The 23,165-nt window shown below is 44.7% G+C and overlaps 1 protein-coding gene across 2 annotated transcripts in view; it reads left to right on the top strand.

Annotated features, from left to right (window-relative positions):
- ATP5F1D (ATP synthase F1 subunit delta) overlaps window positions 1-7,640 on the top strand; it is a 34,483-nt gene extending 26,843 nt beyond the window's left edge. Inside the window, exons 4-5 of one of the 2 annotated variants that reach the window (XM_083182513.1) lie at window positions 5,321-5,444; window positions 7,575-7,640. In XM_083182513.1, coding sequence (XP_083038639.1) covers window positions 5,321-5,443 — 123 coding nt within the window. In that variant the 3' untranslated portion in view covers window position 5,444; window positions 7,575-7,640. Of the gene's footprint in view, window positions 1-5,320; window positions 5,449-7,574 lie in introns of both variants that reach the window. The other variant, XM_083182505.1, reaches the window with a different exon arrangement.
- Window positions 7,641-23,165: the final 15,525 nt, after the last annotated feature.

The raw sequence follows: 23,165 nt of genomic DNA on the forward strand, positions 1-23,165 counted from the left end.
GTACTGTTCTTGATAGCTATAACATCGGCGAGGAGGGTCAGCGAGATTCAGGCCCTCTGGATCAAGGAACCGTACCTAGTGATTTTCCCTGACAGAGTTGTGCTGAGAACTCACCCAGACTTCATGCCAAAAGTCATATCAGCGTTCCACTTGAATCAGGAAATATCCTTGCCTAGGTTTTTCCCTGAGCCGATTAATGACGAGCAGAAGGCCTATCATACGCTGGATCTGGTGAGAGCAGTTTCAGTGTATCTGGACCGTACAGAGGAGATCAGAAAGTCTGATCACTTATTCATTATCCCTGAGGGTCCGAAGAAGGGCTCTAGGGCTACGAAGCAAACCATTTTGAGATGGGTACGAGAAGTTATCGTATTCGCCTACAAAAATGAAGATAAGAGACCGCCTCCAATCATCAAGGCACATTCAACCAGGGCAGTGGCCACATCATGGGCTAGAAGGGCCAAGGCGTCAGTATCGGAGATCTGTCAAGCCGCTACATGGTCATCCGTCCATACCTTTACTAACCACTATGCCTTGAACGTGTCTACAGCCCACTTTGGGAATCTTGTAATTGAAGAGGCCTTGTCCATAAGATAAGTCTCTTGAATAAATCTCTGTTACATTCATATTGGCTCCCTCCCGTTTATTGTGCAGCTTGGGTATGTCCCACTGTCATGGCTGCCATGGGGATCGTAGAAGAAATATGCGAATTATACTCACCGATAATTCCTTTTCTTCCTAGAGATCCCATGGCAGCCACTTATTTCCCACCCTTTGTGCTAGAAGTTTTTCAGGGACGTTGGTGCGGAGACACTCGAAAGACACAGAGGAGAGGGAGGTGTGAGCTGTTATACCCAAGGGGGGCGGTCCCTGAAAAAAGTCCTGTCTAATCTGGTAGGAGGAGGGGAATATCCCACTGTCATGGCTGCCATGGGATCTCTAGGAAGAAAAGGAATTATCGGTGAGTATAATTCGCATATTTTATGCTTTGGTACATCCCAGAGTAATGGCTGCCATGGAGAGCGAGGAAGAAAGGATTCAATTATACTTACGATAATTCCGTTTCTTCTGAGCTTCTCCATGGCAGCCTATAAATTTCCCTCCCTGTTTAAGATATATATATACTAGAGACACTCAAAAGACTGGAGAGGAAGGGGAGGAGGCAGACATATACCCAAGGTGGGAGGAGTTTTCAAAATATACCTGTCTAAACCTGGAGATAGAGAGGGAATACCCAGAGTAATGGCTGCCATGGAGAAGCTCAGAAGAAACAGAATTATCGTAAGTATAATTGAATCCTTTCCTATCCTAGTAAAATAACAAGCTTAATGTTTAAATATTAATTTAAGGGACATAAAACTAGACTGGTATGCCTGTTGAAACACTAAATAGCAAACAAAACAAAAAATTATATTTGTACTGTTCCTCAGACTTGAGAACAGAATGCACCTACTACGTTAAGAGCTGAAAGAATCTGATGGGGAGGTGGGTTGGGCTCTGCTGCCAGTGCCACTGACCGCCCCAGCAGGAGGGGAGAGGGTGGCTCGGGATTTGCTTCCCACGCTGCCACTGACTGCCCCAGCAGGAGGGAAGAGGGTGGGTCGGGCTCTGCTGCTGCGCTGCCACTGACTGCCCCAGCAGGAGAGGGTGGGTTGGGCTCTGCGGCCCGCACTGCCACTGACCTCCAGCAGTAGGGGAGGAGTCTGGCTTTGCTGCCCATGCTGGTTCGGAGTGCTTCCAGCAGGAGGGAGGGGGGGGGTCTGGCTCTGCTGCCCCCTCTCCTGCTGACCTGTAGACTGGGTGGGGGGGGATGGGGAGGATCGAGCTCCACTGCCACTGTCTTCCAGCAGGAGTGGAGGGGGGGTCGGGCTCTGCTGCCCGCACTGCCACTGACCGCTGACCTCCAGCAGGGGAGGGGAGCGAGAGTCGGACTCTGCTGTCCATGCTGCCACTGAGTGCTTCCAGCAGGAGGGGATGGGGGATGTCGGGCTCTGCTGTCCCTTCTCCTGCTGACCTGCAGGGGGGGGGGGGGGGGGGAATCTAGCTCTGCTGCAGGAGTGGAGATGGGGGTTGGGCTCTACTGCCTGAACTGCCGTTATCTTTCAGCGGAGAGGGGGGTCAGGCTTTGCTGCCGCTGACCTCCAGAAGGGACAGAGGCCAGTATTGGTCTGCCCATGACCAGATTCTGCTCCCCCCCCCCCCCCCCTCCTGCTAAAAAAATCTAGTCACCAGGAAGCAGAATCTGGTCGCCATGGTGACTTGGCCCCTGGGATTTGTCGAGCCCTGCACTAAAGGTCCATAGACACTGGGCGTCTATGCCCAACGTGTATCGATCATCGCTGGGTGGAAAGCCGCTCAGTGCATACACACTGAGCAGCTTTCCCCATGCCCGGTGCCTTCAGCAGGGATAGGGCGGTTTTACATAGCGCAGCTGATCATCTGCTGGTAATGCCAGCAGATGAACGGCTTTCCCGGCAATGATGTGGCAGTGTGCAGCAGCGCTCATCGCTGGGCCATACAAACTGGGCGGCTTTGAGCTGAAATCCACTCAAACTTGCTGTTTTGAGCGGCTCTAAGCTCAGTCGCCCAGTGTTTATGGGCCTTAAGCCATATGTGGTATGCCATCCGATTGGACCGACATATCCTCTACAATGCTCTATATGCGCGCTCCCCCTTTGCTTGCAACATTGTCCGGTTTCATGTGCTGCACATCAAACCTATTGATATCGTACGGTGTGTATGGCAAATTGGACTACGATAAGCAATTTAATGATATGTCAAACTTCTCTGACATCTCCTTCATGCTACACCCTGGAATGGAGAGCTATGATGGTTGCTCTAGTGCTGGGGTAGCCAACCCTAGTCCTCGAGAGCTACCAACAGTGCATGTTTTGCAGGTCTCCTCACAGAATCACAAGTGAGCTAATTAGCTCCATCTGTGTATCTTTTAAAATGTGTCAGTGATTAAGTGCAGCTGTGCAGCAGCTAGGTTGTCTGGAAAATGTGAACTGTTGGTAGCTCTCGAGGGCTAGGTTTTGCTACAACTGCTCTAGTGTGTTCAGGAAAAAGATATGTATATTGCATACAATCAAACAATGCAATATATTTTGTTCATTAGCAAGATTGCATATGTGTACACCAAGTTTGGCTAGTTCGAGGCTCAAGGGATATCGTCTGAACAATTGGTGGTCACTTAGTCACTTCCACCTGGCCAATATCACACTTTCCTTTTTCTGGTGTGGTTCAATACTGTATATAAGTACTGTATATGTTTGTAGTATCTCGTTCCCTTAGTAATTTTTAAAAACAAAAACACAGGCACACCCTGTTCTATACCGCAGCTTAGCTTGCAGATAACCTAAAAAAAAAAAACTTTCTTGCATATTGTCTTTACAATTCTACTGTTCCTTTAGCAAACATGTATATACCACTAACACTTTCATTCTTCCCTTATTACTCTTTTTGGTAAATATTTACTTCCTTTTGTCCACGGTTACTTCACCTCCAAATTTTCTCCACACGGTTTCCATATACACACAAATACACAGATGGTAAATACAAACCAAGCCTTTGTAAATGTCCCCACAAGCTCTCACCATTAACAAATATGTTGGCAGTTAATGTTACGCTTCGGAAAGCCCACCACCAGCCATACACTGTTAAGCTCCTTAGATAGAAAGCTTTAGGTCCACTTTGTTCCTCATGTGTCACTGTTCGTGGACATTCTCTTATTTGATACATTAACTGGTGTAATGGAGGACATTGTCACATTGCAGGCAGGAGCAATCCTGATACCTGCGAGATCCATTATGATCTGATCTTAACCAAGATTGTGGTTTTGGCTCAGACATGCACCAATTAACTGCTGGTGTGGTCTAAAATAATTGATTCTTCGATTTGATGCATTTAAGGGTAGCCTGACTCAGCTACATTTAGGGCCTGATTCAGCATGGATCGCAAAACCATGTGTACTGCAGGGGGGGGGGGGGCACTTATCTGATTTGAGACGATTTTACTGGATTCCCCTGATGTGTTTGGCACCCTCTCCGACCCGATGGGCTGCAAATTTATTGGATTGGACCCGTCAGTGGCACATCGTTTGCACCCCTGATGTGTTGGGCCTGATCCTAGATGTGTGCCAGCAGTGAAGCACCGCTGGCACACACTGATGTGCAGGGGATGGGCAGTGGGGTCCGTGTGGGGCGGGGTCTGTGGGCAGCACTATGACCGTAGACACTGGGGAGGGGATGTAGTAAAGACAGGATGTAGGTTCGGTCAGTGGGGTCGGAGCGGCGGCTGGGTGCTAGTACCGGCATTTGCCAGAAGGGGGGGGGCGAGCAAGAAGTCGCTAGTGAATTCGAATTTTTTTATGTGTTTTTAAAGACTGGCGGGAGGCTGAGAGAATTTTCAGCCAATAGCTGGACAGTCTTTTAAATTATTTTCATAAATTGACCAGCCGCTACTAGCTCAGAGCCACCCACTCCCTGGACCCCTGCCAGCTCCCTAGGTGTTTTTTGCATGCAATTTTTTGAGAGCATTTCTTGATTAAAATCGTTAAAAGAAAGTATATTCTAATCCAGGAGACAGGATTTACACAGTTCACGTTTTCCAGGTCACCTGGCAGGTGCACAGGAGCATTCATTACTCATTGACACATTTTAAAACATCCACAGGTGGAGCTAATTATTTAACTTGCGATTCTGTGAGGAGACCTGCAAAACATGCACTGCGTGGAGAGTTTGAGAACTTATGTTCTAATCCATTAAAATAAGACCTACAACACACAGAAATACAAAGTGAATCTTTGTGAGCGGAGTAACATTTTGTACAGTATCTTATTCACAATTTGTGTTGCTCTTCTCTAGAACACTACATTTCAGAGACTTATACTATGTGTCACCAGGTCACAACAAACATTGGATTGTCATGTGTAATACGTCTTTTATTTTAATGGATTATAGTACAATTTGTTTGTATGCTTGATAATAAAGAAGTGCCCCCACAAAGCGTTTCCTTCCTTTTTGTTTGTGGTTCTAATTTTATCAGGTTCTCATTTCTTAGAAAATCAGTCTGTCAGCATACATTTAAGAATGAGTTTTCCATTGGGATTGGTAACTTCTGTAGAAGGAACTGGGGAACTGAAGTGTGTGTTACTGCTAATCCTGCCAACATAGCTGGTAGTGGTGTGCTTAGACTAGAGTGCTTTATTGATTGAAAGAAGTATTCTCACCCCTCATTCCAGCTTGTGGTGTGTGTGTGTGGAAATTATAATGGGATACTGCTTTTTTTTTTTTCTGTAATATGAGTTCTTTTTCAATAGACTGCAAAGTCAAACCTAGAAAAGGCACAGGCAGCACTGCAGGGCACAGCAGATGAGATGGCAAAGGCAGAAGCTCAGATTAACGTGGAAGCTTGTGAAGCCATCGTTAAAGCCCTGGAATAAGGCAGGTATGTTCCTCATTTTCCCCATTGCCCAGATGGTGCTTTTGTAATCTGTATATCTTTTTCCTTTTCCTCTGCAAGATGTCTGAAAAAATGTACGTGTAATGTTTTAGCTTCATACAGCAGTCAGTATGTATCTTTTAGGGCTCAACTGTGGTTGTAATCTAGGCTGAAGCGTGGCGAGCGGCGGCGGTACATGTCCTCCAACCTTTTCATAACCCCACTATCCACGTCGGCGTTGAGTTTAGATAGTGTGGCAAGCGCAGCAAGCCACCGAGCCCGAAGCGTGGTGAGCGGACACGGATTACTTTACATGTATTCCGCGTCCCCTCGCGTGGCTCGCCACACTATCTAAAATCAACTCCACGCAGACGTGGATAGTGGAGGTATGAAAAGGTCGGAGGACGCGTACCGCCGTTGGGTTGATAGTGGGGGTGGCATTGACAATGGGGGTGCAATAAACATTGTAAGCACCCATCAGGGTGCTTGTACAATAAAAAATTGCATTGCATGGCATGCAATGCTATGCGATATTTCATTGTACAAGCACTCCTGTTAATTTAATGGGAAGATCGCATCGCACACCACTAAATACGGTATGTGATGGGCGCCGTTCTAGGAAACAACTACCAAAATCCCTGATAACTCCTGGCTTGAAGGCAAATTTGATAGCCCCCGAATTTCAATTGGCATCGGGGCTATTTGTCTTCTGGCCTATGTACAAACACACACAGCTGTTCATCCATTCAGTACATCTTCCCCTACATTACCAGTTCCGTCTGCTGTGATCTGCATATATTTGTATACATGTAGGTGCATTACAACAAAATGTAATTTCATTGCAAGTATTAAATTCAAATGTGTATATTTGTACAGTTAAGTCCCCTTCTGAAATGGAAGGTTTTTTTTTCTTATGTGGTTAGATCAGACCTGGCTAAACTATGGCCCATCATGCCTTGCCACAGTTTTTGCTATTGAGCAATGCGAAAACTATGGCAAGGCATGCTGGGATGTGTAGTATCACAACATCTGGAAGGCTAGAGTTTGTCCATGCCTGTGTTAGATCATACGGTCACTTGTTTTAACAAAACAAATTTTTCACACATGCTTCTTATAATGAACAATGTTATGCTGAAGGCTGTACAAAATACAAATTATGGTGTAGTACATACACACAATCTCGCACCAAATGCGTAAAAGAAACCAGTTTATTAGTTATACCTTATGTATGTATGTTGCCTAAGCTAGGCCTTCAGGCATTCCCAACCACGGTCCTCAAGGCACACCAACAGTGCAGGTTTTAGTGATATCCAGGCTTCAGCCCAGATGGTTTAATCAGAATCCCTCAGATACTAATTAAGTCACCTGTGCTCAAGTCTGGATATCTACAAAACCTGCACTGTTGGTGTGCCTTGAGGACCGTGGTTGGGAATGCCTGCCTTACTTATTCGATTTTGCCACCAGGTGGCAGTAAAGCTGTTTCTCATTTTAGACGTGTAGCCCTTATATTGGGTATGCAGTCAGTGTATAGACCATGCCTAGGTCGACCGCTAATAGTTGATAGTGACTAGGTCGACACCTAAAAAGGGTTGACAAAACTTTATGGTTAACGATTTTTTTTTTTTTTTTTCATCCTTTTTAAAATCTAAGTGGGCATAGAGCGGGGCACCGTACATATGGATAGTGGTAGATACTCAGTATTAATCCCTCCCTTGCATGCACCTCAGTGGTATTACTGAACTATTTGAGCAAGTAAAAGACATCGTTTCCCCCAGCTCACTGAAAGGTATATGTAACCAATATCTCTGAATTCTATTATCATGTAGTGTTCAAGATTGGTTACTAATACCAAAGTGCAGTTAGTTACTCAGCGGGGCGCCGTACATGAAGTATGGCGAGCGAAGCGGTACATATATGTTCCCATGTCGATGTATGATTTTATATAGACACCAAAAAATGACTAAAAACTAATGTTCTTTTGACTGCCAACCTTGCCTATGTGGACCCTTTTTCAGTACCAATCTAGTCACTGTCGTCCTAGACATTTTCTATCATCTATACCGTAACTCCTTAAAGCCTGAATGTGTGTTTTGGTTGCCCTTATGTCTAAGTAATTTTATGTTCTCTTACAGGACTTGAACTTTTCGTGCAACACTGTTTCCAGCCACCATCCCCAAAATAAAAAAACAAATAAACCATCTTGAGTTTGTGTGGGCTTTATTACAAATTCATTAGTATATGCTACCGTTCAAAAGTTTGGGATCACCTAGACAATTTCGTGTTTTACATGAAAACTGACTTTTATTTATCAAATGAGTTGCAAAATGAATACAACATATAGCCAAGGTTAGAAATATTTTTTATTTAAAACTAATAATTTTTTTTTTTTTAAGAAAAGCACTAATTCACCCCAAACTCTTTGACCGGTAGTGTATATTTAGAAAGCAAAAGTGAAAATCAAAAATGAAAACAAATGCACATAGAGGAAAAAATGTGGTACTTGTGTGCACCTTACGCTATGCTGTAAGCGTAGCCTAGCGCAGTCTACTTAGTGTCCCTGCAGCAGCCCTGTGTAGTGTCCCCATCAGGCAGTGTTGTTAGTGTAGCCCAACGGCAGCCTAGCGCAGTCAGCGTAGTGTTCTCATCAGGCAGCGTAGGCACCATATTGTTCCCGCGAGCTGCAGCTCTGTCCCCGCGAGCCCCTGACAAGCGCTTCTCACACAGCGCTGGTAACTGCCAGATCCCCTGGGCTGGCGGAGAGGTGCTCCATTTGCATGAGATGCCTGTGCGTCTCAATAATTCTTGCAACAGGGAACGGCAACCCTGCCCATGTCCGCTTCAATGAGATGGACGGGGTTAGGTCGTGCGAGGAGGAGCAGGAGCACCATAAGGGACTAATTTGCAGGGCTCTGTTACATACTGGCAAATGCCTCCATTTCAAACCCCCACTATCCACTCCAGGCTGAAGTGTGGCGAGCACAGCGGTAGGCGTCCTCCGACCTGTTTATACCCCTACTATCCACATCGGCGTGGAGTTGATTTTATCGCAGAAGTGTGGCGAGCCCCGCTTGGGTCTCTTTTTACACGTCGCATTGCGGGGATCGCCGCGTATCAGGCTCGAACCACATTAGGGTCAAATGTCAGGTGACATCCGTGAAACCATTGTGCAGCACAGAGACTGACCACCTTCCCACAGCTTCTTATGTGGCAGCACTACATATGCTCCTTTACATTGAGCCTGTGTCTCTGGCAGCAGGTGGTGGCATTGGAAAAACACCACTGACGACGACTCCGTCTGCGGCAGGCTGAAGATGGTTAATGCTTCAGCAGCCATAACTGACAATCTATTAAGTAGTTACACAATGCTGACTGACTCTGGCTAGCCGCGAATGTACTGACTAGGCTGACCTACGCTGGCTGCGGGAACACGGCGCTGATACTGACAGGGACGCTAACTACGCTGGCCGCAGGGACATTATGCTGACTATATAACTGCCACCATGAAACTACACAAGTACCAAAAAATATATAACATTGTGCCAACTAAAGACTGTTCCCTCTGGTAACCAGCATAAAGTGTTAATGAAAAGGAAGAGCACTATAGAATACCTTGGAGAGCCTAAGACATGACCATAATGTGCACATACATCCTACATATAGGAACAGAACAAGATCTGATATTACAGGTTGAGTATCCCTTATCCAAAATGCTCGGTACCAGGAGAATTTTGGATAATGGATTATTCCGTATTTCGGAATATTTTAATATTTCAATGATGTATTTTGAAGTATTTTGCATTTATGCTGTATAAACACATAATATACACACAAATATATTTTATTTGTTCAAAAAACAAGGTTTCAAAACGTGAAACAAAATGTGTGTGTACTATCTCAGCACTGAATTTGAATGCCAAGCAATCATTGTCTTGCACATATATAGTGCCAGTTACATATCATGTCCCCAGTGATGCTGTTACAAATGTCCCCAGTGAGTTTTTATCAAAAAAAATATATATTTTTTTTCACTTTCTGGAATGTCTGGTTTTCGGAATAATTCGGATAACGGATATTCGGATACGGGATACTCGACCTGTACCATCAATTCTAGAAGCTAGATACGCAAGGCAAAATAGCCTCCCAGATTTTAAAGGTAAATAAAAGGCGCGATAAATGCTATTCATAATTACAGAACGTAATCAAAATGTGCATGGAATACAGTTTTCATTTTCAATTGGTATTGAAGATTCTAGTGCCCAGGTGATACACATTTGTAGTTGCTCATCACTCAGTGGGTTAATTCTGGAGTTTTCATTGCAATTTCTTGATGAAACACTTTCATTTGTCTGACTAAATTACCAAGAAGTGTTTTTATTACTAAATGGAAAAGTATCCTCTGCTTCTTGAAGTGTCTCTGCAAAGCCAATGGGGCCATCTCAAAGCTGAGGTCTACAAACATCGACCAAGAACCGTTAATGATCTGAAGGCTACTATGTGCCAAGAAATTAGGATATCCTACACAAATCAATTAAAAATAAACTGTAGTCCATGCTTTTAGATTATGTATCCAAATGTTGCTTTAACTTTTACCATGCCTTTTTGTTAACCTTCAAGATCTTGAAGGCTTTTTTGCCTAACCCTCTATTGGATATAGAAGATAATGATCTGTCTTCAGACTCTTCTTCCCGGAAATAGTCCAGGTACCAACAATGACCAACAACCAGCTGCATCTAATCAAGGGCCGATTAACTTTAACTTTATTCTTCAAGCTTTCAGTGCTAAGTAGGTTCCAGATGAAGGTACAATAGAGGGAATTTGTCAAGTAATCTTAAATTTAAGATCGATCAAACAATTCAAAAAGTGGCATTTTATCATTTTGAATAGCTTCCGGTTTATTGCCACGCTCCTCATGTGTCCTCATACATCATTACTGCAGTCGCACGAAACAGCCCCTCTTGGCACTTACGACTCTGCTAGCACCAGGTGTCTTTCTCATTTTTTTTATTTTTGCCTGAAAATGAATATAAATCACTGTGTAATGAAATAGATGATCATGCTATTTGGTATGTGACACTGGGTTATTCTGGTAGATTTGCAAGGCTGCGAATTCACAGCCTTGCGAGTCCACCAAACCCCACCCGGCGAATGTCCGGCCGCCCCCCTCCCTTCCTCGCAGCACGGGTTGGTCCGCACAGGCTGCGAATGGATGTTTAGCATAAACATCCATTTGCATGCTGCGGGGAACACCCACATAGTTTGTTGGTCGCCAACCATCAAAAGATGTGGATGGTACACTCATACAAAAGTGACTTTCAAGTCCCTTCCATCTGCGTGCACGCTGGGACGGATATGGGCAGGCAGCTGGTTATGTTTGCCGTGGTTGCACGCACTCTGCATCTGTACATGCTCAGAAACGTGTCAGCACACATTATTCCTCCGTGCAAATGCATGGAGGACCGAAGGAATATGAATAAGGCCCATTATCTGTGTACCATTGAGTTTGAATCTGTATATGAAGTGCTATGATGCTGGTTTTTTTTTTTTTCTTCTATATCTAGTTCCCTTGCATTGTTTTTACAGTCTATTCATGACACAGTGGAAAGAGTGGAGAATTTGCCCATGACAATCAAATCCGCTGCTAGAATACACTTGATAAATGTTTCCTCAAAGCTGATTGGTTGTCATGGGCAACTTCTCCATGCTTTTCACTGATTTAAAAATAGACCCCAGACTCAACCACACACCAATAAACCACTGCATATCTTATCCCTCATCAATGTCTCCTTGTGTCCAAGTTCTAGAGTCACTGAGGAAAAGGACACCCGGTGCTAGGACCTGGCAAGTCACTCTTGCCAGGAATGTCTCATCACATGGCACATTGGGGGGAGTTAGGTGGCATCTAGGCTAATGAGTGTCTATCAGACCAATTCAAGTGTTGCTCTGCTCAGACACCCATTAGAATTTGGCACATCTAAAACAGCGGGTTTAACTGCGCAAATTGGCTAAATCTAATTTAGATGGGCAGAAAGTAGAGGTTTGGGTGCCCAAACACCTTTTTATTTTTCTCACACCTGTGGGGCAAAAATCGGTCACTTAAACATAGAATTTGACGGCAGATAAGAACCACTTGGCCCATCTAGTCTGCCCCTTTTTTAAACATGTTACCTCAAACCATATTTGATCCTTATTTTTTTGTAAGGATATCAATATGCCTATCCCAAGCATGTTTAAATTGTACTACTGTATTTGCCTCTACCACCTCTGATGGGAGGCTATTCCACGTATCTACTACTCTTTCTGTGAAGTAATTCTTCCTCAAATTTCCCCTGAATCTTCCTCCCTCTAGTTTCAGTGCATGTCCTCGTGTTCTGTTGCTCCTCTTCCTGTGAAGAATGTCTCCCACCTGTACCTTGTTAAAACCCTTTATATATTTGAAAGTTTCTATCATGTCCCCCCTTTCCCTTCTCTGCACTAAAGTATACATATTAAGATCTTTTAGTCTTTCCTGGTACGTTTTGTGATGTAGGCCATGCACCATTTTAGTTGCCCTTCTTTGTACAGTCTCTAATGTATTTATATCCTTCTGGAGATATGGCCTTCAGAACTGAACACAATATTCTAGATGAGGTCGTACCAATGACCTTTACAGTGGCATTATTACTTCTGTCTTCCTACTGCTGATACCTCTCCCTATGCAACCAAGCATCTGACTTGCCTTCGTCATTGCTTTGTTACATTGCCTACTTGTCTTTAAGTCCCCTGAAATAGTGACACCTAGATCCCTCTCTTCCTCAGTAGTTTCCATTATAGTGCCATTTATACTATATTTAGTCTTTGGATTTTTGAGACCCAAGTGCATGATTTTGCAATTTTTGGCATTAAACTGTAATTTCCATGCTCTTGACCATTTCTCTACTCTACCTAGATCATCAATCATTTGTTTTACCCCTTCTGGTGTGTCTACCCTGTTGCATACCTTTGTGTCATCTGCAAAAAGGCACATTTTACCCTCCAATTCCATTTGCAATATCACCAATAAAGATATTAAAAAGCACTGGTACAAGTACAGATCCCTGTGGTACTCCACTTGTAACCTTTCCCTCATTTGACTGTACTCTGTTTACTACAACTCTCTGTTTTCTGTCCTGCAACCATGCTCTTATCCATTCAACTATCTTAGAATCCAATTCCAAGCTTTCAAGTTTATTTATAACAGTCTGCGATGTGGGACAGTGTCAAAAGCCTTACTAAAGTCTAGATAAGCTACATCTACAGCCCGACCTTGATCTATTACTTTAGTCACCCAGTCAAAAAAGTCAATAAGATTTGTTTGACATGATCTTCCCCCAGTAAACCCATGCTGTTTTGGATCCTGTAAATTGCTGGTTTTGAGATATTCTACAACTCTTTCTTTTAAGAGTGTTTCCATCAATTTCCCTACTCCTGATGTAAGGCTCACTGGTCGATAGTTGCTTACCTCTTCCTTGCTTCCACTTTTGTGCAGTGGGACTACATTCACTGTTTGCCAGTCCTCTGGGATTACTCCAGTAGCTAGTGACTGGTTGAATAATTCTGTTATTAGTTTTACCAGCTCCCCTTTAAGCTCTTTTAGTGTCCTTGGATGTATCCCATCTGGCCCCATTGATTTATCCACTTTCAGTTTTTAGAGTTCTGTGAGGACTTTCTCTTCTGTAAATGGACTTGTTTCTCCCTCAGTTTTCTGACTATACTTCCCCTCTCTTTAAGCAGTGAATACTGAGCAGAAATAATTATTAATATTATCTGCTATTGCATTGTCCTCCTCAAGAAAACTTCCACTCTCTGTCTTTAGTCCTAATGGCTGTCTGATAAGACTCCTATTAACATAGGCTCCCAGCATTGGGTGCAGGAAAGAATTAATTGAATTGGAGTTAGATGTCCATTAAGACGACGATGCAGTATAATGCACTTATGAGGGAAGCCTGCACCGTCAATCTTCTCTCTCTGCCCCAGACCCAAATTTGAGGACTGGGACTGGCGGTGGAGGTCGATGAGACCCTGTTCTCCAAAAGGAAATATGCAGTGGGGAGGATGTTGCCCCAGCAATGGGTGTTCGGTGGCAGCTGCAGGGAGACGGGCCTGCTTCCTGACAGTTGTCGACAGGAGAGATGCCACCACCCTTATGGCTACCATTACAGCGCATGTTTCCCCTGGATCGATTATTTACAGTGACTGCTGGAGGGTCTATAAGATGGTGGAATTACAGTAGGCTGGTTATGAACACTGCAGGGTAAACCACAAATACAATTTTGTGGACCCTGAATCTGGGGTACACACCCAGAATATCTAAAGGATGTGAGGGGCCGCCAAATGGAGGAATAAGAAGCACCAAGACACTGCAAGGCAAAACTTAAACTCATACCTTCAGGAGTTCATGTGGAGGAGAACTGTGGCTGCAGACAACCCTTTTCTAAGGATTTTATATGCACTGAGCCTCCTGCCAAAGGGTACTGCAGTGCCCACTTAGTGCCTGTCTTTTTCATTATCTTGTTCCTTATATTGTTATTTAATCTTTACTGTTCTTGATGTATTTGTGATTCTTGTTATATTTAATCATTATCTTTGTTTTTGTTCATTATCTGAATCATTTCTCACTAAATTTACAGTTTGACATTAACGTGTGCACATTACGGTCTCAGATGTGTTGTATGTGTTCCTGAAAGCACGCCACCCCGAAGCGTGGCGGAACGCGTCCTACGACCTTTTTATACCCCCACTATCCACGTTGGTGTGGAGTTCATTTTATATAGTGTGGCAAGCGGACGCGGATTACTTTACATGTTTTCCGCGTCCACTCGCGGGGCTTGCCACGCTTCTGGCTCGGTGGCTCTCTGCGCTCGCCACACTATATAGAATTAACTCCGCACCAACGTGGGGTATGAAAAGGTTGGGAGGACGCGTTCCACTGCACTCGCCACGGGATGGCGTGGATAGTGGGGGAACGCTGCACTTGCAATGCTATAGGGTGGTGTGGACGTGGGGGGGGGGTAGCTAAAATTGGCACTACAATTAATAGTCACACCTTACAAAAAGGCATACAATCGCTTGCGGCTTTAGGCAGTGAATACATTACTTAGTAAGTTCGCATAGCATTATAACGTGAGGTACAATGCGATGCGATAACCCGTGTAAAAATAGCAGTGAATAAATTAGTATCGCATGACCCAAAACTGGACATGTGATGCGATTTCCTTACTCAGAATAGCCCACTAAGCAAATTGGTGGGTGCCGAACTACTACATAAGTACCGAAATTTTTTTATTTTCCTTCCAAATTGGCAGTGTAGCACACTGTTCTTGTAGTATGTGTTTCTTGTGCTCCTGAGGTACATTCAGAATAATGTTCTGATCACAAGAGTGCATACTGCAGTGCTCAAATTTACCTGATGTGCCACTGTACTAGATGTGTTTGTTCCTGTTAATAAATAAGGTATAGTAGGGCAGATGTACTATTGGGCCCATAAAGTTTTAAAAGTAACGGGTCCCGCTTCTCCTGCATAATGAAGAGAAGTGGACACCCGTTACATCCTGATGTATCAACCCCCCCACCCCCCACCCCCCCCCAGCCGATAAGGAGAGCCATTTTATCCTGTGTCTATGGCTCTCCTTATAGCCACCACTGGCATCCCTGCACATGCACGATCTCCCTATCCTCCTGGCCGGCTGTAATGAGCATGCCCGAGATCTCAAGCTGTTAATACATCGCACTGGCCGCTAATTGCTGGGGGGGGGGGGGGGTTTGTTAAAAAGTAGAAACATAAACCCCCCCCCCCCCCCCCCTCTTAACTTAACGCCGGTTAATATATCTGCCCCAGTATAGCTATAAGATGTATTAAAATGGATATTTATCGAAGCTTGTTGAACAGGCTGTGTTTGGAGCGGGTTGTTTGTTACTTTGTTAAAACATCATGTTCTGAAGAGATTCTTCGTTTTTGGGTCCCGGACGACTCACCGACAGTCGGGATTCCAACAGTCATTACCCCGATGTCGGACTCCCTACTGCTCCCTCATGGGGGTCCACGACCCCCATAGAGGGAGAATAAAATAGGTGGCAAGCGCAGCTAGCTCGCAAGGGGCTTCGTTTCGCTCCCCCCGCTGTGCAGTCAGGATTCCGACGTCGGGCTAATGACTGTCCGAATCCCGACTGTCGGTGTGTTATACCACACCCTTCATTTCTTAGTACGTTGCCAGCATAGGTAAATGTCATATAGGCTAACCTTTTTATTTTTGAATTCCTAAAAAAAAAATGTATAATGTTTTTGCATTCAGAATAGATTGCAATTGATATTGATTAGACTTATAGGTTTCTTTGGTTACCTGAGCATCTGCCTAATTTCTTTGGAGCAGGACTAAAAGGTCCCATACATTAAAGAGGTCATTCTGATTTCCACGCTAAATAGCGAGTTCGGCCTTTCCCTATGGTTGTGGAATGCGAATGGCTTCGGAAACTTGCATAGTCGCCGAACTGTTCACAGGGATGCGGGCGGAGAGGATGGATGTTGCCCATGCTAAGCTCCAATGTTTCATGGGCGTCTCCATGAAAAAGCTGGGTATTCCCATGGGTACGCAGGTGGGAGGATGTGTGCTGGGGCAGGCGACTGATGTCACAGGACATCTGCTGCTTTCCCTGTCTTAGTTTCGGCACTCGCAAATAAGTCAGTTTCTACTGACTTATTTGCAAAGCCAGGCTAAATAATTTGATAGTCGCCGACCATTGAACGATTTCTCCTGCTGTGGAGGGAGATATGTGAGGGGATGTGTCCTCATGTGGTGGTTGCGGGCTCTCTGGCGCAGCTAACCGAATCAACCAGAGTTGGGCCGTAAGTGTAATTCCCTGTTCTTCTGATGCCTGTGCTGGGTGATCAGCTAAACTCCACATCATTAGAAATATTTTATGTGCTGATTCCAAATAAAAAAAATGGTTGATGGTCAAGTCTGGGTTTTTTATTTTTTTTGCTGGCTCCCCCCAATGATCATAGATGTCCATTGATTTTACATCAGCAGAACAGGGAATCGGGCTATGTATGGCCTGTATGAGACAGACACCTGAACCCTGATGTTTCTTGCTCCTATCTTCGTTCCTCTGCTAACTATCACACATTTTCTAACTGGTCCATGTTGATTGGTTCAGCGCACTAAACTGTAGCAGAACCTGCAACCTGTTATTGCAATATTTGTTTTTGTCACTAGCATTTTTATTGCCATAGTATGTCTCCACTGTTTGAAAGGAGAGAAAAACAATAGTTGGGTGCAGGTGAGACTCGCCCTGGTCTGGCTGAGTGTCACTCTAAGGTAATATCAGGTCCTGTCAGCAACTCCTCTGAAACACGTCATGTATGACTCAGCCAAGCCATGACAAACCTTGCTCTGATTAACTCATTCCATGTGCAATATATGTGAGGTTGCATTATAGCAGTTGTAGATAACAACCTCCTCAGAGAAAGAAAAATAGCTTACATGTTACCTCTGTTGACTTTCAGAGCAGTTAACTCTTTCTGAGAATGACCATGTTTTTATTAGTATCTAAGTAGACCCCTCAGTGATTCATTTGGCCTGAAGTTAATGGGTGCTCCTTCATTTTTTTCAGATGTCTTGGCTAACCACCTCATTGCAGAAATATTCTAAGTATGTATACAGGCTATGTGAATCTGCAGGCCAGGCAGTCAATAGGTTAACTCCTACTACCCCTATCCCTCCTCCCTTTGTCCTAGCTTCCTTACAGGCTGTTCTGCTTTTTCTTGGAAGTCCTCTCCTCCCACCTCTCCCCCCTCTTCAACTGCCTTCCCCTTTTATTCTCCTTCCCTGCTCTCTCCCTCTCTATTATCCTCCCTCCCTTCTAGCCCATACCTCTGTCCCCTCCACGTCACACTCCAATAGCTCTTACCAGGCTTTGCCGTATAAGGGGGAGTTTGACGCACAGTATTAACCATTTAGGCTTGTGGTGTCTGCTTTTTGGACTCCTGAGTGGAATATACTTAAACCACTCAGCAAGCAGGCACAGAGCTGTTCTTCAGATCAGCTAGCACATGAGACACAGAAAAATGACAAACCTAATGCAGAGATGACATGCGTGTGACACATATGCTCAGAGACTCGCCTATTTTCTGGGAGTTCCAAATTTCGGGAATGAATTCCTGCCCTTTTGTGTCACTGCATGGAATGTGCACATCCTGTGTGTCATTGTAACCCACCCTTCAAGCACACACCTGGACAGGTGACAGCATTGGATGACTCAGACTCCTGCCAAGAAGGATAATTAAACATATAATATACATGTATGGGAGGACACACGGTCACATTCTGCTTTAACCTCCTACCTCTTAAAATAAAAAATTGGTAAGCTTTCTATGCAAAACCTTGGTTTATGAAGAAGCCAGTAGATCAGGGTGGCGTTCTTCTCCATAAAATAAATAAATATATATATATATATATCTTGAATGGGAGATGTTCAATGGATAACTAAAACTTTTCATGATCTACACAAGATTAATGTGTATATGTGTATTCAAGATGTGTAACCCAACATTTTAAATGATTGGGCTTATTTTCAAATGTGCTAATTAAGCAAATGACTTCGTAGTCAGTCACGCAACATTTATGCAAGTTTACCTCCCACTGTGATTGCCATGGCTCAGCAGCAACATAAAAGGGCCTGCGTTTCAATTATTTTAAAATTTTTGGTACTTGTTTCCTAGCACGGCGCCACCGATTTCTATTGTATGTTATCGGGTCAGAAAAATCGGGCCGATTGCATCGCATGCGACCAAATCGACCTGATTTTTTATTGTACAGCCACCCTGATGGCTGATTACAATGTTCAATGCCCCCCCCCAGACCCGTTTTGTAATTGTATACCCACACTGATTGGTAATTACTATGTCAAATACCCCCATATTGTTAATGCCACACCACGATCAACGCCAACCCAAAGCGTGGCGAGCGCAGCGAGCCCGTTAGGGGTGGCGGTACGCGTCCTCCGACCTTTTCATACCCCCACTATCCACGTCGGCGTGGAGTTGATTTTATATAGTGTGTCGAGTGCAGCGAGTTACCGAGCCCGAAGCGTGGCGAGCGGACGCGGAATACATGTGAAGTATTCCGCGGGGCTCGCCACGCTTCGGGATCGGTGGCTTGCTGCGCTCGCCACACTATATAAAATTAACTCCACGCCAACGTGGATATTGGGGGTATGAAAAGGTTGGAGGACACGTACCGCCGCCCCTCGCGGGCTCGCCGCGCTTTGGGTTGACGTTTATCGTGGCGTTGCGTTAACAAAGGGGGGGGGGGGCATTTGACATAATAATTGACCATCATGTGGGTATACAATTAAAAATCGGGTCTGGGGGGGCATTTTTAAAATGGTCTTTAAAACCCGAAAATCGGGTCTGTCAGTTATGTTAAGTTATGGTATGCGATGGCACCCGACGGGCGCGGTGCTAGGAAACAAGTACCAAATTTTTTACAAATTTTCTAGTCCAGAGGTGTCAAACGTGGTCCTGAATATTCCATGGCTTAAGGATATCCATGGCTGACCATAAGATGGTTGAATCAAATTTATGAAGGTCCTGTGGACCAGATGTATACAGTTTTAAAGTGATAAAGTGGAGAGTGGTAAACAACCAGCCTAACTGCCAGATACGAACTGATTGGCTAGCTTTTTATCACTCCAGTTTATCACTTTTTTTTTATTTTTTTTAAGCTGGATACATCTGGCACAGAGTCATCTGTGCTACCCAAGCTTGGTTATTCTTAAAACCTGGACTGTTGGTGTGCCTTGCGTACCAAGTTTGAGGACCTCAATCCATGACCAGACGGATAGCAGGGCCCGTGTATTCCCATTGGTTTCATTGACATGTCATGGATGTAATCCATACTCTATGTCCCCATGATCTTCTCAGTGTCCAGATGTGGACCCCGTTATTTATAAAATGTTCAAAAATGAAGCTGTACACAGGATTTACCATGACCATCTATGGATTTAAAATAGATCTATATTGTGTGTGTGTGTGTGCGCATGTTTATAGAGATCTATCTGTACACAAAAAAAAATTCTCTCAAATTCTTAGCAATAGGAGTGTAGGAAGGAGGGATCACCATGAACTGGTATTAGCAGGGCTGGTGGAATGCACCGGAGCGCCCCAGGCGAGGGGGTGTCAGTACAGTCTGAAGCGTAACTACCCAACAACTTACAGAGCCCCATCGGGTGCCATCATCGGGCCAGGAGAGAGGGATCTGCCCGTTGTACCGCCCAGCCGGAGTGAACTGCTGCCAGCTTCCGTCCATCCTCATCCGCCTGGTGGCGTTGCGGGAAGCGCTTATGATTTTGAAAACACTGGCCACACGCTGATTGGCTGAATCTCAGCCAATCAGCGTGCGGCCAGTGTTTTCAAACCCAGAAGCGCTTTCCGCGACGCCGCCCGGCGGATGAGGATGGACGGAAGCGGGCAGTACTCCATCTGGGCGGTACAATAGGCGGCTCTCTCTCTTCTCCGGACGGCTTCCTCTCTCCTGGTCCTGGATGATGGCACCCGACGGGCTCTGTAAGTTGTGGGGGGGCGGATGGGGCGCCACAGGTACCCCTCAGACCGCGCGGACCCCCCTGCTGCATATAGAGTAGCTGGGGGGGGGGGGCGTCACCGTCACCTGGCTGCTCCGAACTTCCACCCTCCAGTGGCCGGCGCCCTAGGCAAATGCCTAAAGCTGCCTAGTGGTGGCGCGGCCCTGGTATTAGTCATAGGGTCAACAGTAATTAAGTAGACAGTCAACAGGTCGGCCACTATTGGTCAACAGACAAAAGGTTGACATGTGAAAAAAGGTTGACACAAGCAATAGGTCGATACAGGTTTTTTGGGTGTCTTTGTCGACAAGGACATTGTATAAGTGTACTGCGTTCCCTCGCATAACTATGCCCATTTGGATAGTACAGTATGAAAAATCACCTTTTAAAAAACAAAAAAAGTGACACTCAACCTTTTCCATGTTGACCTATTGCTTGTGTTGACTTTTTGACCATGTTGACCTTTTTTCATGTGTCTCTTTTCCCGCAACTATTTGCATAGATCACGGCTTCCCAAAGTCAGTCCAGATTTTAATGATACCAATGCTTGTGTGGTTCTGCTGGGCTGGTCTGGAGGGTCCCACACCCTGGACCTTTCTCAGAGTAGTGTTAGGGACTTGTCCGATAGAGGTTACTTGGATGCGGTGGACAAGCCTGTAATAATGGGCATAATTTTGCTAAGAACCTCAGAAATGCAATATAGCAATGTTATTAATAGGTTTAGCATTTATATTTAGTGTGCACCTGCAATCTCCTCCTCCTGCTTGCTGCACCACAAGTCTCAGCAGGTAACACCTCGAATGTCCAGCATGTGCAGGCTAGGGCCCCTCCCTATGTTCATTATGCAAAGGTGCAGCAGTATATACTGCTGGAAATGTATGAGGTTTTTTGGTCAGAAATGTGCGGTTAAGTAGGCATTTCCTCAACTGTCATACTACAGTGTACTAATCAGTAGCGCATGCAGGGGGGGTTTCTGAGTACCCAGACACCCACCCAGGAGTCTAAGGGTCCTAGTCTGAAAGCTGAGGGTCCCCTCTTTCCATGGGTACAAGAAGATATCTGACTTCAAAGCAGTGGTCCCTATCCAAGCCTGTTAATTGCTCTCCCAGTCAGATATTTCAGGTTCTGTCTCACTTAGGGGGTTATTCTAGTTCATTCTTTGTGACAAAATCCTTCTTAGATGGACAAAACCATGTGCACTGCGGGTGGGGCAGATGTAACTTGTGCAGAGAGAATTAGATTTGGGTGGGGTTTTTCTTCAAAGTGAGATCTATATTGCAGTGTAAAATAAAGCAGTCAGTATTTTCCCTGCACAGAAACAAAATAACTCACCCAAATCTAATTCTCTGTGCACATGTTACATCTGCCCCCCTGCAGTGCACATGGTTTTGTCCATCTAAGAAGGATTTTGTCAGAAAGAATGAACTAGAATAAACCCCTTAGAGTTTTTTTGAGGGTATATTCCAAAAGCCGGGACTCTCCCCCTTTGATGGACACTAGAAGCTTGTCTCTACTTTTCCCAGAACCAGATATATCAGCCTTTCGGCAGCTGGTTACTGCTCCAGCTCCACACTCCTGGTATGTAGTTTTATTTCCTCGTTGGCAGATTGCTCTGCCTCCTGAACTCTGATCCACTAGTCCCCAATACCATTTAGTAGGTGGGATTCTCTAGTTTTTAATTCCATTATCTATTTCTGGGAACTGGAGATATCTGCAGTCAAGCAAGCTGTCCTCCCACCAGAAAATTATGAATAATAAGCCCACTCCACTATACACCCCTCCTCTGCATATTAAACATCCTCTACCACCCTGGAAGTTATGAATCAGGGCCCCTTCATTAAGCCCAATGCCCCCTTCTTTCACCCCATCTCCCACCATCTGTGCAGTAAAGGGGTAATTAGTGGAAATTACTGATCCAGGCCCAACATGCTGATCGGTTGATATAATACCCACTACCATCAGCGGGACATCATAGCACCCCCCACCCTACCGCTGGAGGATCGGTAGGTGCGCCAATACATTGCTATGCCCAGGGGGTCTACACTGCTGTTGACGCCCCTGTATATTTGTGTGTGTGTGTGTGTGTGTGTGTGTGTGTGTGTGTGTGTGTATATATATATATATATATATATATATATATATATATATATATATATATATATATATATATATATATATATATATATATATATATGGTCTGTATAACCCGGCACTCTGAGGATTTGGGTCGGCTGCCTGGTTGCCCTCCTGGGACTTAATATAAGCAGGGGTACCCCCCTTCCCAAGGCTGAGAAGGCGGAATTAGGCGGCACTCACAGGGCTTGTAGAAAAAATGCAAAAGGGTTTATTGAATGTGCATCATAAAGTAGTCCAAAAGTCTACGTTTCGAGGCATTCGCCTCTTCCTCAGGACGGACAAAGAAGGGGTAAGTGCAGGTGCTGTGTAGGACAAACAAGACAGTGAGCGTTACTTACATTTAAATAGCCGATGTCTGTGTCCTCCTCCTGGTTTCCCGGTGCCTGCGAGCGGTACTTCCGGGTATCGGGCGCTGCGTCTGCTGGGGGTGACGCGAGCGTGATGACGCGCGTCCACCTCCGTCTGCAACCCCGATGGTTGCTTAGCAACCTACGGCGTCCCTTCACGCTGGCTCTACGGGATTCCTGGGGGGAGATTTGAAAAACAATAAGACCAACCATAAAACTAGTTGGATGGTGTGTATGTGAAAAATAAATATAAACGTTTGTGTGAAACATCGGGCTTATTTTTTGTTGGCAGTGTATACGAGAAATATATAAAGAAGTAAATGTTGTGCCTAGAGCACTTAGACAGGCATGATAACATACATAGCTTATTTGTCACATAAGTAATATTTTCCTTTAAGTATGTTGTGTCAGCTATTAATGCACAACAATCAAAACATCTGGGTCCATGTCTTTCTTGTAGAATGGAATAAGTGTTCATCTTTGGTAGCTTATTTAAATTGATGAAACATATCATTTCAGCTTAAGACTATTTTGTTGTAGATGATCTGTCACTTGATTCAACTGCAATAGAAATAATTGGTTATTTTGAAGATTGTAGTTCGTTGTGTATCATAGAAAGACGCTCCAAGAAATCGTCTCATTTAG

This window comes from Crinia signifera, chromosome 1, assembly GCF_055691185.1.
Source record: "Crinia signifera chromosome 1, ASM5569118v1, whole genome shotgun sequence".
Taxonomy (NCBI): domain Eukaryota; kingdom Metazoa; phylum Chordata; class Amphibia; order Anura; family Myobatrachidae; genus Crinia; species Crinia signifera.